At 40.6% G+C, this 15073-nt stretch overlaps 4 protein-coding genes across 4 annotated transcripts; 3 read left to right on the plus strand and 1 right to left on the minus strand.

The window, feature by feature from the left end:
- Positions 1–5692: 5692 nt before the first annotated feature.
- LOC111595263 (pickpocket protein 28) lies at positions 5693–7778 on the minus strand. The gene is made up of 7 exons (XM_030225396.1): positions 7639–7778; positions 7384–7584; positions 7036–7329; positions 6863–6978; positions 6717–6805; positions 6039–6624; positions 5693–5976 (listed from the first exon to the last, which is right to left on the minus strand). Exons 1-7 carry the CDS (start codon positions 7776–7778, stop codon positions 5693–5695), a joined length of 1710 nt encoding a protein of 569 aa, XP_030081256.1.
- Positions 7779–8913: 1135 nt separating this feature from the next.
- Positions 8914–10057, plus strand: LOC111595258 (probable palmitoyltransferase ZDHHC24). Its single transcript, XM_023308904.2, has 2 exons — positions 8914–9212; positions 9279–10057. The coding sequence occupies exons 1-2, from the start codon at positions 8981–8983 to the stop codon at positions 9896–9898; spliced, it is 852 nt and encodes a 283-aa protein (XP_023164672.2). The 5' UTR covers positions 8914–8980; the 3' UTR covers positions 9899–10057.
- Positions 10058–10849: 792 nt separating this feature from the next.
- Positions 10850–11847, plus strand: LOC111595260 (probable palmitoyltransferase ZDHHC24). Its single transcript, XM_023308906.2, has 2 exons — positions 10850–11148; positions 11199–11847. Exons 1-2 carry the CDS (start codon positions 10917–10919, stop codon positions 11801–11803), a joined length of 837 nt encoding a protein of 278 aa, XP_023164674.2. The 5' UTR covers positions 10850–10916; the 3' UTR covers positions 11804–11847.
- Positions 11848–12771: 924 nt separating this feature from the next.
- Positions 12772–14199, plus strand: LOC111595257 (28S ribosomal protein S29, mitochondrial). The gene has a single exon (XM_023308903.2). The coding sequence runs from the start codon at positions 12891–12893 to the stop codon at positions 14100–14102; it is 1212 nt and encodes a 403-aa protein (XP_023164671.1). The 5' UTR covers positions 12772–12890; the 3' UTR covers positions 14103–14199.
- Positions 14200–15073: the final 874 nt, after the last annotated feature.

Consider the following 15073-nt stretch of genomic DNA (forward strand, 5'->3'; position numbering starts at 1 on the left):
CATTTCTCAACTACAACCTGTTGGCGAATGCTTGACGTGACTTGTGCTTGGCTTTGATAGCAGGGCAAAACTGACTTGCTGTCAGTTGTGTGGGAGCATTCGAAGCGGCGGTGCTCAAGTGCGGATGTGGATGCCGTGCTCCGTGCTGCAGCTAAATTACGAGTCTGCGCTTGGCTTTCACTAGGAATAGTGGGAACACTTTGTGGTGCCTGCTGCTAGCATGTGTTTTGCTTAGCCACATGCACTTGAGATAATTCGTCTGATAATTAACAGAGCTGGTGATCAATCTTGTCCGAGCACCAGTCACACTGCCCAGAGTTTACAATGGAAACGATTTTAAATACTTAAACCCCATTACAGTGCATACCAAAAGTCAACTCGTAATAATGAAATATTATTAAGCGCATGGAAAATGGTGCTTGGGTCTTTAGCCCTTTGCTTGACTCCCCAAACGGCTCGTTCGTCTGTGCGTCTGTGCATCCGTGCGCAATTGTGGGATTAGCCTAATGAGGTGTGCTGGGCACCCAGTCAGTGGCTGTCTGATTGATGGTCATGATTATTCAGCCTGACAGGCTTACCAGTTGTCCCTCAATTCCGCAATCCCTACAGATGCCTCCCCCACACACACACATTCACATCTGTCCAGCCAAGCAGCGAAACGAACTACAAGCATGCTGCTGCCCCGTATAGACGTATATATTATCTGTCCAGCTGAAACCGAAATACATTTCTAACCGTGGCCAAATGACGCGTCGCCCGCGGCGCTGTTTGCATGTGTAAAATTACCCAATTCCAAATGCATTTTGCTGCATTAGGCGGTGCAGAGGGGGCGACAAATTTCCATATTTGCAACGAATTTGCGGGAGCTGCCGCGGGCGTTTGTGGGACGCATTCTTCGGACCCTTTTTGGCTTACCTGCAAAAATATTACAGGTGGGTGGCAGTCGGGCGCTGACATTTGCTTTTGGGCGACTTGTTATTACTGTCAGCCATTTTATGGGCGTGATGGAGGGCAAACGGCGAACGGTGAACGGCGAACGGCAAGCGCTCGCTCGGAGGTTCCATTAGCCAAACGCTAGATACGAGCATTTGGCAGGCGAATATTGCGCCCTAAGTGGTTGCCATTAAATTCAATGCCGTGATCAACATCTTTTGTGCAAAACAAGTTTATTCACTTAACAAAAAAGAAGCTGCACAGACGAAAATGCTAAAAATCCCTCAAAAACGAATCGCTTTAAAAATATATCAGCAATTGAAACGCAATGAAGACGTAAAGGTAGTTGCAGTAGAGTGCAGAGAATAAGTGTTTGAATAGCGTTTATGGATAATGGTAAAGGAAATATTTAAGTGTGGAGAAGACTTATAATTTGAGGACGAAAGGGAGGCGTAATTAAGTGAAAGTCGTATCATATCAAATGTACTTAGGAAAAAGTAAAAAACTTGACATAATGTCATTTTTTTAATAGCTTGTTTAATTAGTAAGTAAAAGGCGTATAAAAAAAATATATATATATATGTGCTTTAGTTCCTATGCCAGACTGATTTGTAAATCGGCTTTGGTACTTGCATGAGCGAAGGTCGTATATATTTACAAAATATTATTATTACATATTACATGAGAAGTATATATATAAATATATACTTGAAAAGCATGATGAGCACTTCAGATCATACATATAATATCGATGCAGAAGAGTAAGAGCTGAAGAAGAGTCTATGCAGCAATATTTTGTCATTTATATTACAGAGAAAAAGACTCAAACGCTTGAGACAGCAGAAAGTACTCTAAGTAATTTGTCACTCAGCGATCGAGTGGAAACTCAAACTCAGAGCGGAGCTCCAGAGTTGAGCTCGACTTTTGAGTCGACGTGGCCCTATATAAAGGCAGGCAGACCGGCTGCAGCTGCAGTCGCGTTTCAGTGCTAGTCGGTCGTACAGTGCAGTGCTCCTCCTCCTCCTCTTCTTCGGCTGTGTCTGGTAAATATTCTTAAATAGTTAATAATATTAAGTATTTTAAGCTGAATTGTAATAGTTATAAGCATTATTTTAAGAAATTGTTTTAATCATAATTATAAGAACAATTGTAATATTTGCATAATGATCTTTGTGTTTATGATCATTATGCGAATAATCTTTAAGACAATTGTCACTAGAATATTAGTTATTTAGATTATGATCATTAGCGTGAGTAAGGCAGTAATGTAATCACGCGTAATGATCATTTAAATTATAACAATTGTCATAGCATTAATGATATTAGTAAGAATAATGTATATAATGATGTATAATTATAATGACGTCTGGCTGTCTAACTATAAGTCTGATCGAACATCGAACATCGGAGCGGCAGAGAAATAGCTGATGGAGAGTAATAGGAGATTATGCAGCAGTATTTTGGCAATTATATTAAGGAGAAAGAGCCTTCAGAGTTGGAGCTGGCTCTGACAGCAGAAAGTACTCTAAGTTATTTGTCTCTCAATGATCGAGTGTAAAAACAAACTCAGAGCGAGTCTGCGGCTGCAGTCGCTTTTTAGATCTCAGTGCAGTGCAGTTCTCCTCCTCTTCTTGGCTGTGTTTGCTTGTCATATAATTATCATTGTAAGAAAGCCGCTCGTCGGGGGATTGAGTAGATTATTTAACTATATTAGTCTTAGTTGTTAATTTATAATTTTATTTATTAAACATACATGTTATAATAAAAAGACTCAAGAACTGTTCATAGCAAATCTGTGCTATATTTAAGCAACAGTCAAATTTGGGGTCTATCAAAAATAGCTGGACAACTTCGAGTGTTAGGGGTGTTCCTTATATACTTCACCTCGTCTAGCTATATAGACTATACTCATATATATTTAATACTATTGCTAGAAATACAAGTATACTTGTGACAGTATATCTGTATATACATAGTTGTAGTAAATAGATATACATAGTAAATCTGGATATGTATGGCAGCTTATCTTGGCAGATTGCACTTAAAATTGCTTAGTTCGCTGTGTGTGTGAGTGCATGTGTATAGGTGCGTATTTGTATGTGTTAGTGCCTTTGCACTATCGTTATTGAGGAAAACACATCATAAAATATGAACGAACATTTCCGAAGCTCTCAAGAAGTTTTAATTGCTTTTCCGCATGCAACTTATGGGCATATGCAGCACCCACATATAAGTAGAAGCGCCTCCCACTCCATTCGTATTAGTCTGCCCATTCCATTAGGGGCAGACACGTGCCCTGGAATGTTGTGCAATGCTCGCATTAACGAAGAAGACATTCTCCCAGCTGCACAACAACTTTGGGACTTTGTGCATAACGTTGCCATAAAGCCGCACACTGGCTCGACGAGAATGTCATAAAGTTGACAATGCTGAGGGCTGTCAAGGTGTGCTCAGCACACGGCCCAGTGGCATGCCGTAGGATATGCAGCATAACAAGCTAGCATAAATTATTTATATCTTAATCAAACCCGGCCCACAGCCAGACAAAACTTCACAGTCAACTTGATAACTTTGCCGCAAAATTTGATGTTAATTACTCGAACTCATGTGCATTCCTCCCCCCCCCCCCCCCCCCCCCCACACACACACACAGCAAACTTGCAAATTATATTGTTGTGCGCCCATTCATACGAAATGGCATATTAAATAAATGCTTCAGCTTCATTCCTGGCCCAATCTGCTGTAGCTGGAGTTCAGCTTCTCTTTCCATTTCCGTTTCAGTTTGCACTTTCCCACAAATGCAATAGCATAATTTTTCATTGAAGGACCAAAGCTCTCTCTCGCTCTCAGCAAGGACTCGTTAAAGCAGAAGAAACTGCCATTGGCTCACTAACAGCACCATAAAGAATTGAATTCAGTTTTGTTTCTGACATTTATGGAGCTGTGCTGTTGCTTGTATAGAATTCCATGAACACGTCGTAATCATTTGCACCAGTTGTCTTATCGTAGAGCTGCCTTGGTTTTACTTTAGCTAAACCACTCACCCATTCAACCACTCCCCCACTCGCCCGCCTCCTTCTGCCTCGCCTCTAACCCAGCTTGTCCTGGTTTCTGTTTCAGTTTTAGTTTTTGGTCTTGTTTTTGGCCACATTGTTGACTTGCCATAAAAACACGGAGCAAAAAAAAAAAAAAACAAAAACAAAAACCAAAAAAAAAACCAGATGCATTGCACGTGGAGGCATCAAGCGCTGCAATTTCGTAAATTGTCTTGAAATGCAAGAATGCATTTCATTCCTTTAGCACAATCCAGCCCCGCCCCTTTTCGCTTAGCCGCCCACTTATCAGCACGCACTGCACCACAGGCAGCTGCTGGCTGGAATTATGAAAGTGGGCTGAGCCACGCCTAGCCCTCACACCGCATTCAGTTGTTTGCTGAAATTCACAGAGACACAAATCAGGCAGCTGCGAGGGTGGCTCAAAGACTTTGCCAACATGTTTATTATTATAAATGAAGCGTGGGAGCTAGCAGTTGGCTCTGTTATATAAAGATTTATAGCTAGCTTTGTCTTAAATATAAAATTCTTCGTATTTGCAATTGGTATCTAGTTGCAGTGCTACAAAAGTGTTGTTGCATGATTATAATAAGCTTAATATAATTTATAGTTAAATGGCAAATCATATTAAATATTTCAGCGCCTTGATCTTATCAGTAACTTGAATAGTTGCTGAGAGTAAATGATTGAAAATAGTATCACACTTGCTTGGTCACTTTATAAGTTTCCCTCAATCTTGCAGGACTCGTTGGGCAGCCCTCAAGTTGAGTATATTTCTGTATGCATTTATGTTTGTCTGAACAAAATTAGTCACTTTGTGTGTAGGTCAGCAATTACCGTTGAGGAATAAGTATGCCAGGTCTTCTCGGGCGTTCTCAAGAGTTAGCCCAGTTTCTCGACTCTGACAGAGTGCTGTTGGCAGAATGGTAAGCCATAAGAATGCTTCTGCTCTCGAGTGTTGCACAGCACAGGACAGGCACGACAAGGCAAGACAACTCCAAGGGCAACGCAGCAGCCACATACAGTTGGCAGACACTGTGCCCAGTTCCAGTTCCAGTTCCAGTTCCAGTAAAAGCAATTACGCAAAATGCGCTTATATTGGCATAAAATATAATAAAATAATAATAGCCACAGGGCGAGCAGCAACCAGCCAAAAGACTTCCTATTCTTTCTAATAAGGGAACTCTTAATTACAAACGGCATTCGTTGCGAGCATCTGCTGCCAAACACATAATTTACCAAGTGACTTAGTTTTACTTAGTTCCTCGACCACAAATTAAAGCAATGCCCGAACATTGCTTCAAGTACAGTGCGTGCTTTAAGTATTCGTATGTGTACTGTGAGACACTGAAGGAAACTGCAATTTGTACGAGCTACACATAATTAATATTTGCATATTTAACTAACTCGATTCCATTACAAGTAATTGTCTAGCATTAACTTGTTTTTCTGGCCCAGACCCTTTGCATGATATGCGAGTCTTTGGGGTCCCAACTTAAAATGTAATTGTTGTGCCTCATTTAATATTAAATAGGTCGATGACCAAGCAAATGTTGCGACTACTTTATATATAACATTTATGACACTATCAAAAGGGGCAGCTACTGCAGGCTGGCAGAGGCAGCAGTAGTATCCACTTGACCAGCATGATATCTAAGGTTAGTAAATGCTTCAACTTCAAGTCAAGAGTGTCACAAGGACCAGACCTAGTATTTGTATCTATCTTTGACTAAACGTACTTTTTCCTTGCTGCGTGGCTGCATTTTGCTGGATGACATGCCCTTGGGATACAACTCCTTTGTATGCCACACTGAATTATTTTGCTTGAATGGATGTCTTGTTGGAGTCGTCTTAAGGTCGTGTAGTTTTTCGTTGCCTCGTTTCCAGGCTATAAGCTCTGAGATGGGCTTTAGTATGAGAAAGTAAAGCATTTCAGCTATTGAGATAACGCTGAAGCCCATGAAGAGGCCCATGACGCCGCCAATGTTGGCTGCAAAGAAGTATAAATCCTAGTGTTAATGACTAGCGCGAGGAAGGCTCCTTCCTACTCACACAAGAACTCTGTGAAGCCGATGTAGACGTTTTTCATGGTGCCGTAGTAGGCCGACTCGCGATAGTATAAATTCATGACGGCAATGTTCTCCAGCAGATAGGTTTTGTTCATATTGGCCACGAGCTTATTGGATACCTGGAAGTCCCGTTTGGCCAGGGGGAAATACAGCGAGTCGGCTGCATAGCTCAGGTCGAAGCAGCTGGGCAGACAGTCCTGGCGGCAGTTGGCCGTCTGTTGCCTGTTCTCCGGCCGCTGGGCCCTGCGAATGCAGACCGCATCCCTAACGCTGCAAACACTCGCATTCTGATAGATATGCGGATAGCTGTGGGGAATACAGTTGCAAGCCGTGTACAGGTATTTGGCAATGCATTCGTTTTCACAGTAGTTGTGCGTATAGACCTTGTGGTAGATCAGCTTCTTCTCATTGTTGAACACGCACTGACGGTCGTCGCGGGATATGCCACGAATTGTTGGCACCGCCTCCGACCTGCTGACCGCGAGCCGAAAGTTCGTCTCATAGCCAATGCCCAGCACGAGGCCCTCCTCCTTGACATTGGGCAGCGTTATGGGATTGTGAAAGAGAATCTGAAAATTGTGCAGAAATTGAACTCAATTATATGTGTCTCTATAGACTATGTTTCCTTTTTCCACTCATACTATTTTCTATGCATACAAACCTTAAAGCCAGGTCCATTCGTGGACGAACAGTAATATTCGCTCAGCTGCGCATCTAGAACCACAGTAAAGCCCATTGTGATGCCTGTGCCTAGAAACACAAGTCAACTTAAAGACAATTCTTATAGAGATTTCTCTTATCATTTACCGAATGCCGGCAGTGGATAGAACAGGTTGGGCAGCTGCGCGGGATATCCCGATTCGGGATCCCATCTCACAGGTGTATATCCAAGCGCTGTAAAATTGCTTATGCTCTCATTTTCACTAGGATACAGCTAAGATTAGGGCTCAACTTCGTAGTAAGCTGCAGGTTGCTCTTACCGTGATTTATATAGAAATGGTGCAGGCAGAATATTAAAGACGCAACACAAGCCCTCATCTGTGATTATGCTGCGAAATATTTCGTGGCAGTTGACTTCCCTTCCACTGAATCTGCAGTATCGCAGCATTTGGCTGCAGGGCTGGGCGTGGTTCTTGACAAAGTCGGTTATCTTGAGGGTGTTGCTGGCGTTGATAGTCGAGGTCCATGAGGGGCTGTCCGCCTCAATACCTCTTTCGATCTCCTCCGAGTGGGGATTGCAAAGCACTTTCATGGCATCGAACTCAGCCGAACCCCTGTTGCAGTCACTGATCAGCCAGACACCCAAGTTATATATGGAATTCACTTACTCTTTGTACTTTATGACTTTACTGCGTTGAAACTGATTCATGTTGCATATGGTTACAGATGGAAAGGGCACCTTGCGTATGGACGTGGCATGCGGACTGATTCCAATGATAACTGGTGTGCTATCCCACTTGGCATAAATGTTCGATATCAGCTGGCAGGTCATGACGAATGCGGCCACAAAGGCTATCAGGAAGAAGGATCTGAAATTTGCCTAGAGCTAATTTGAGAGATTTGAGCTCTGCATCGGCTCTTACCGCTCCCAGATGTTGAGCGTTGAGTCGCCCACAAACTTGAGGCCATGCAGGCCGGTTTCCCTCAAAAACACTTTCAAACTTTTCTGAAAACTATTCTGTAAGAAGACGAAACTTTTTTGACTCTTCGGCTTGGCCTCCATGGCGTCCAGTGTGGGCGTCTGTCTAAAGTTATCAGCTACTTATAGCCACTCGGCAGACATTGAGCGATTAAGCCAAGTAATTACTTAAAGGTATTCCATGAATAATAATTAAAGCCTTTTATTGATTGAGGCAATTCCCTTGATTGGTTTGCGGCTTCAGTTACACTCGCTTAAGCCGCTAATAAAATATTCAGTACGCATTTCACTCAAAACAGTTATGTATTAATTACTCAAAATTCAAGCAGGATTTGCTTTACTCTATATATGATGTATGTATGTATATATGTGTATATATATATATATATATTTATGGGCCAATAATTGGCCTGGCACTCAGCTATTTGTACTCTGTATAGACTCGCAATGTGATTGACCTAAATCTGATGCCTTTCCTTTTCTCCTTATTTATGGTAAAAGTTTCATGGGTCAATGCATTTTGTATAAGAGCCTTCTCTGCGATTCTCATGAATTCAAATAACTGTTTAAGGTTGTTTACTCTAACTCATGGCTCTCCTATCTCCCTCTCTACCTTTTCTCTTTGTCTACCTCTTTCTTTTCACCTTTGAATAAATCGATAAATATCGATATCCACCATATATACTAGAGCATATATCGCAGTTCCCAACATTTTATCTAGCATATCTACACAAGTTTTTCTTATTGCATAATTTTACAATTCATTTGTAGACTTGAAGTCTTTGGACTTAGCAGATTTGATAAAGCAGATAGATAAAGCTAAGCGATTGCACCCAGTATACAGGGTATCTGCTAGGCTAACTTGTTAAACATTAACAAGAATATATTCCAAAACTTATTCATACGACTACATATCTCTAAATGCAACTGAACGTAGTTTGATAAGATAAAGAATTCTGATCGATATTCGCTCTGGCTAAGTAAAGCAACAGCAGCAAGTATAACTTTAGCTCTTCAGTTCAACTAACTTTGCTTTGGGCTTACTAATGACGCAAGACAGCTATCTAGTAATTCTCTAAAGTGTGTAATTGTGAAACATATTCACATATATGTGTTATGTATCTGAATTGTTGTGGAAGTCGAATATTGTTGCGCTTTGATAAGAAAGCTCCGCGGTCAAAGCTAAAAAGCTTCTGCACGTGATCGCCAACCGGTTGGGAGAGGCCGGCGCAAGAAGCTTCGTTCTACCTGCTGTTGATCAGTTGTTCCGTGTGAGTTTAGCCGCAATGAGGGTGAGACGCAATCCGCTGCCCCGGCGGCTGGTTGACATACTGTGCTACCTGGTGATCGGCGTATTCCTGCCCATTGTTTTCATATTTGAGATAGTCGTTGTGCTGCCGGCCATACACGCGCCCGGCGGACTGCTGCACACTTTCACGTTTCTCATGGCGATGTTTCTGCTCTTCAATATAAAGGGCAACATGTTAGCTTGCATGATGATCGACACGAGCGTTGATCGTGAGTATTATTTAAATTTGATTTACACACCATTTCAATCTCTCTCATTCTCACTTTCTCTCTCAGGTGAGCGGGTCAAAGCACCGCCAGAAGGCGACGCAGCTCGTTTGGAGTGGCGGCATTGCGCCAAGTGCGATCGCTTAGCACCGCCCAGATCGTGGCACTGCAAGGTGTGTGACGTGTGCATACTGAAACGCGATCACCACTGTCTCTTTACGGGCTGCTGCATCGGGCACGAGAATCATCGCTACTTTATGCTGTTCACAATGTATTTGTTCGTGGGCTCGGTCTATGCCCTGGCCTACAACTCGGTGTTCATGTGGATACTCAATGCAGACGTCTACTGCAACTGGCTGACTGCTCTGAAGGTAGCCTGTCCACTGTTCATGCTGGTCATTGGCAGCTTCTGGACCAATTTGCAGCTGCTCTTCTATAGTCTGAACATCTTGGCTCTGCTGTATTCAGTTGTGATCTTGGCGTATCATGTGCCCATAGTGCTGCGCGGCGAGGTCTGCGCGGAGAGCGGAAAGCAGCACAAATACAATAATGGACTCTACTTGAACCTGAGAAGTGTTTTTGGCCAACGCATGCATATCGCCTGGCTATCTCCATTGATAGCGAGCCAGCTACCCCATGATGGCTACACTTGGCAGGCGAACTCAGCGGATGACAAGAAAACAAGTTAGATATATTTTCTGAGAGTCGTGGATCTGGCGAACTAAGTCCAGCATTAACTTAGTTACTTCATTGACAGAGTATTATATGTCATCATAGACAACTGAATGCTGTCAAGCTCTAAGATATAAAAACTAGTAATTACCTGGCTTAAATTTAAGTATATTATAGTTAAACGGAATTGCTGTTCGCTGTTTAAAATTTGCTATTGTTTTTGTTATTGTTTTCATGGACATAGAACTAAGTTAAAACTATTTTAATATAAGATTGTGGGCTACAAATTGTATCTTCTAGGTCATAAGCCAACAGTTGTAAAGAAATATACATTTAAGATCAATGTAAATTAGTTTCCTTACGGAAGTTAGCCCACTCAAAGCTGAAATATTTATCGAGCTTTTGTTTATAATTAAAAAAAAAATTATATGTAAAACTTTTAAATTATTGCTTAAGGCGGAACTCATAATGTAATGTAATAGCGAGAAGATATTGATATATTATCTACTATCTAACTATCTATATATCTATCTATCGATCTATCTTTCTATCTAACTACCTTTATATATATATATCTTTCTTTATATATATCTATCCTTCTAGCTATCTATATATTTATGTATCTATCTATTCTCATATATATCCATTTTTTTTTATCAATCCTATAACTAGCAATCTATCCATATATAAATCCATCAATATTTATCTATCTACCTATCTAGCTATCTATTATTCATTTCTATCGCTCTTTGTAGTCATCAAGTGCATAAGCATATATATATATATATATATATATATATATATACATATACATATATATATGGGAGTTTTCCATTTATGAATTTTAGAATTACCATATCTTCAGACTAATCGTTAAATGAAAATTTTTATGAATTTTTGAATCTCAATTTCTTTGGACTACTCGATATATATATTTATATATATAAATATCGAGTAGTCCAAAGAAATTGAAATTCAAAAATTCATAAATTGAAAAATCCTATAACAATCAAACGTTACACTGCGTCATAGACAATGAAATTTCGCCGTAATCCGCTTCCGAAAAAATGGTTCGAAAATTTATGTTTCTTTGGTATAATTGTGCTCGTGACTTTCGGATTTGCGTGTGATATGTTTATTCTGCTGCCAGCTGTGCACGATAGGAATTCAGTTTGGTACAAGTTTAACATTGGGTTGGCGGTGTTTCTGCTCTACAATGTATTGGGCAACTTGATCGCCTGCTTGATTATCGACACAAGCGTTGATTGTGAGTTGTAGCTGCAACCTGTATCCCAACTATATGTGCATCATTTTCAGTTGAGCGGTGCAAGGTGCCGCCAGAAGGCGACGAAGCTCGCTTGGAGTGGAGGCATTGCCTCAAGTGCGATGGCTTAGTACCGCCCAGGGCGTGGCACTGCAAGGTGTGCGACGTGTGCATACTGAAACGCGATCACCACTGCAACATAACTGGCTGTTGCGTCGGCTACTGCAATATTCGTTACTTCGTGTGCTTCATACTGCACGTATTCTATGGATCGATCTACACCACGATCTATCAACTGTATTATATGTCGCAGCGCAGCTATATAAGTCTGATCAAAGAGGTGCTTCTTGGTCCTTTCCCAATCCTTGACCTGACGGTCTTGAATTTATTGTGCCTTAAGTTCATTGCAGTCTACGGGAGCTGTGTGTCATTGTACTACTATACGCCCCTTGTGTTGCAAGGGACTGTACGCTTTGATAGAGGGAAGCACAACAAATATAACTGTGGACTCGCATATAATCTGAAGTCTGTGTTTGGTGAACGCATGCTTTGGGTTCTCCTGTCGCCGTTGCTCACCAGTAAGTTGCCCACTGATGGCTGTTCTTTCAAAACGAATTCGGCTCACTTAAGTAGCGCTAACGAGATCATCGCAGTATGATTATTTAACTTACAGAAAAGCTAGAAGACTCTTATAATAGAATTGTAATTAAATGTACACTAAATGAAATATTATCTAACATATTTTATTGATGTGAAAACTTTTGTTTTTCATTTATTGCTAACTAAAACTTTAAAAATTGCCCCCGTCATGCCATGAGTAGTCCATAAATGAGAACAGTTACATTGGCACTCCTAGACTCTGGACCCAGTGCGGAGCAGCTCAATCTCATTGTCGTATGATTGCAACCTACGCCGCCTTGGACGATCTCTGTCATGGCAATCGCATCCAATTGGGTTTCATCAAAAACCAAAATTAGAATTATTGAAAATTTCAACTTGCCCTTTAATGGATATGCCTGATGTTTGTTTTTAAATTTTATAGTAAATACATTGCAAGCTATTCACCTCGCTTATTGTCTTGTCATCGTATTCTATATAACGATCGGCACAATTCCAACTTATCTCATCCTCATAAATGGGCACTGCAGCTGCATGCATCTGCCCAAATTGAAATGAATATCCGACAATTGTATTTGTAAAGATAATTAAGTAGAAAGCGCAAGGTGACATTAGCAACAATGGAGACATGATTTGAGTGAATATCAAATGTCTGGAAATTGAAAGCAATCTCTGCTTTTCCTACGTAGAAATGTTCGGTCTTATCAGCAAATAAATTATTATCTAGTTTATGATGGGCTTTTAATGTAATTGATTTTATACATAGATTGCAATTGCAATTTATTTTGCATGATTCCCGATAGAAATAAACAAGCTCTAAACTAAAATTAAATAATGAAGAGTGCTGTCCCTAAATTAATATTTTTGTAAGTTTTGTAAAATATGAATAAGCAATGTCCTAAAATTACCTAAATATCCAAGGAGTACCGAGTGGAAATTTTGCCGTTCACTCCGAATGTATTTCAAATACTCCAACGACCTCTTACGTTAACAGCTTACTGGCAATTGAAAGAAATATGACTATCGCAAGCACGTCTTATCGAAATCGATAACTGCCAGCTGATTGTTAGCTCTTATTTAATATACACGCTATCGTGCTGTAATTCGACTTTAATATTAAATTGTTAATGAAAATGTTTCGCAAACAATTTGGTAACTTGTCGCGAGTCTCAACACACCTCTCCCGCAATGTGTTAGCGGCGCGTGTCGCCTACCGGGACGTCGAAATGTCAACAAATGCGGCGCCGGCGGAAGACGTCACCTCACCTCCGGCCGTCAATGAGTTTCGCACAGGTGTAACAAATCCTGGCGATCACTCGGATGTACAAGTAGGTAAATTCTATACCATTCCCCTGGAAGAGAAGAAGCAAATTTTCTCAGGAGGCGGACTGACTAAGAAATACGAGCAGCAAATAAAAACATTTACCGAGGCCTGCATAATGGTACGTTCTCCTGCCCTCGAGCTGCTGCATTATATCAAGAACGCTGATCTGTCGAAGCCTGTGGTACGCTATGTGCTGTATGGCGACAATGGTGTAGGGAAGACCCTTTCCATGGCGCATGTGTTGCATTATGGAGCACTGAACGACTTTCTGCTTGTGCACGTGCCCTGGGCACCCAACTGGATGAAACGGCCCAAGGAGTCCGCGAACTCCGCCACTCAAGAGGGCTTCATCGATCTGCCATTTGATGCGGCTGCCTGGCTGATACACTTTAAGACACAGAACTCGAAGCTGCTTGAACGATTACAACTAAAGACCAGCAAGGAGTATGTGTGGAGCAAGCGCGAGAGCACGCCAGCTGGCGCTTCGCTGATAGAATTAGTTGAACACGGCATTGCGAGGATCAAGTATGCCTCGGAAACAACAGCTGCTTTGATCTCGGAGCTGAAGCAGTTAGCCACTGCTGGCCAGTGCAAGATAATGGTGGCTATTGATGGCTACAATGCATTTTTCCATCCCGTCACGCGCATCTTCTCCGATAACAAGCAGCGCGTGACACCGGATCGCATAACGCTCACCCAGCCTTTTCTTGATATAACCAACTACGACTGGACGAATGGCGTGTGCATTCTATCCGTGGACAAAATAGCCATGACTGAAGGCTATATGGATTCCTATTTGCCACGCTATCTGCTAGGCAAAGAGGGCTTCGAGCATTTGGATCCGTTTGTGCCCGTGCACGTTGGCAATTATACGGAAAAAGAGTTTGTCAGCTATATCAATTACTATTTGGATCGCAATTGGATCACGAAGACCCAACCGGGCTTTGAGGAGCAGCTAAAGTTTATGAGCAATATGAATCCTTATACTCTAATGCAGCTGGTCAGAAGCCTCTAGTGTTGCTGTTTAATACAACTTTTTGTTAGTTTGTAAATGTTAAATAAATAAAAGTAAATAAATTTCGAACCCCCTGAAGAAGTTGCTAAATGTTGAAGACAGAAATGTAAATCATGAACTGTAAAAATTTCAAGGATTTCAACTGTTGATGTATGTTGAGGTGCTAGAGGTTTATATAGACACATAGTTCTATAGCAAGGCACAATTATTATATAGGAATACATACTAATCCTACATCTATAGATGATTATTGTGTTCTACATATTGTTCATATTTCTTTTGAATTGCAACTTTTTCTCTTTTGTAAAAAAGTAAAATAATATTTTTGGATTCAAGTTTATTCAACATATTCAATTCAAATTGTGAATTTATTTAACGATAATCAGCAATATATAATAATGCACTGTAAAATAAGTATAATGTGTGTGTGTATGTGTGTCCGTGTGTGTTTGTGTGTGTGAATAGAAAACATGTTTTGTCGCTTCATAAGCTCCCCTTCTACACACCTGCTGCACATGCATAACAGTAGATAGATTGATTTCGTCTTGATTTCTATTGTTTTTTGGCTTTGTCAAGAAATGCATAAACAATAAATTGAAGAACCAATTAAACTAACATACTGTATTATGCATATGTTCATAGATATCTTAAGATTTATTTTTGTTTTTCTTTTCTTTTCTTTTCATTTTTTGGCGTGCGGAATCAAGAAAGTTGAAATGTTTCTCGAATCACAAATAATAACTAAGCTGCAATTTAACATTGTCACCATATTATTTGTATGTATATTTGCATAATTCTATTACAATTTGAGTTGCTTTTAACAACAATAACAATTATGTGTGTGTATAAGTGTGTGTGTGTGTGTGGGTTTGGATGCATTTCATGTTATCATTAAATGTTTTCTTTTTATTCACTTCTTTTTCTGACGTGTTAATGCTAAGCTATGTAATTATTTTTATCATAATCGCGCT

This window comes from Drosophila hydei, unplaced genomic scaffold (genome assembly GCF_003285905.1).
Source record: "Drosophila hydei strain 15085-1641.00,03,60 unplaced genomic scaffold, DhydRS2 tig00008130-arrow-arrow-pilon, whole genome shotgun sequence".
NCBI lineage: Eukaryota > Metazoa > Arthropoda > Insecta > Diptera > Drosophilidae > Drosophila > Drosophila hydei.

What these genes read in the sequence shown, in the direction of transcription:
- LOC111595258 (XM_023308904.2), top strand. Translation starts at nt 8,981, where the DNA reads ATGAGGGTGAGACGCAATCCGCTGCCCCGGCGGCTGGTTGACATACTG. An exon ending in GATCGACACGAGCGTTGATC is followed by an intron (nt 9,213 to 9,278) that starts GTGAGTATTATT and finishes TTTCTCTCTCAG; the next exon opens with GTGAGCGGGTCAAAGCACCG.
- LOC111595260 (XM_023308906.2), top strand. Translation starts at nt 10,917, where the DNA reads ATGAAATTTCGCCGTAATCCGCTTCCGAAAAAATGGTTCGAAAATTTA. An exon ending in TATCGACACAAGCGTTGATT is followed by an intron (nt 11,149 to 11,198) that starts GTGAGTTGTAGC and finishes CATCATTTTCAG; the next exon opens with TTGAGCGGTGCAAGGTGCCG.
- LOC111595257 (XM_023308903.2), top strand. Translation starts at nt 12,891, where the DNA reads ATGAAAATGTTTCGCAAACAATTTGGTAACTTGTCGCGAGTCTCAACA.
- LOC111595263 (XM_030225396.1), bottom strand. Translation starts at nt 7,778, where the DNA reads ATGGAGGCCAAGCCGAAGAGTCAAAAAAGTTTCGTCTTCTTACAGAAT. An exon ending in CCATTTCTATATAAATCACG is followed by an intron (nt 6,979 to 7,035) that starts GTAAGAGCAACC and finishes GCTGTATCCTAG; the next exon opens with TGAAAATGAGAGCATAAGCA. An exon ending in CTATCCACTGCCGGCATTCG is followed by an intron (nt 6,806 to 6,862) that starts GTAAATGATAAG and finishes TTGTGTTTCTAG; the next exon opens with GCACAGGCATCACAATGGGC.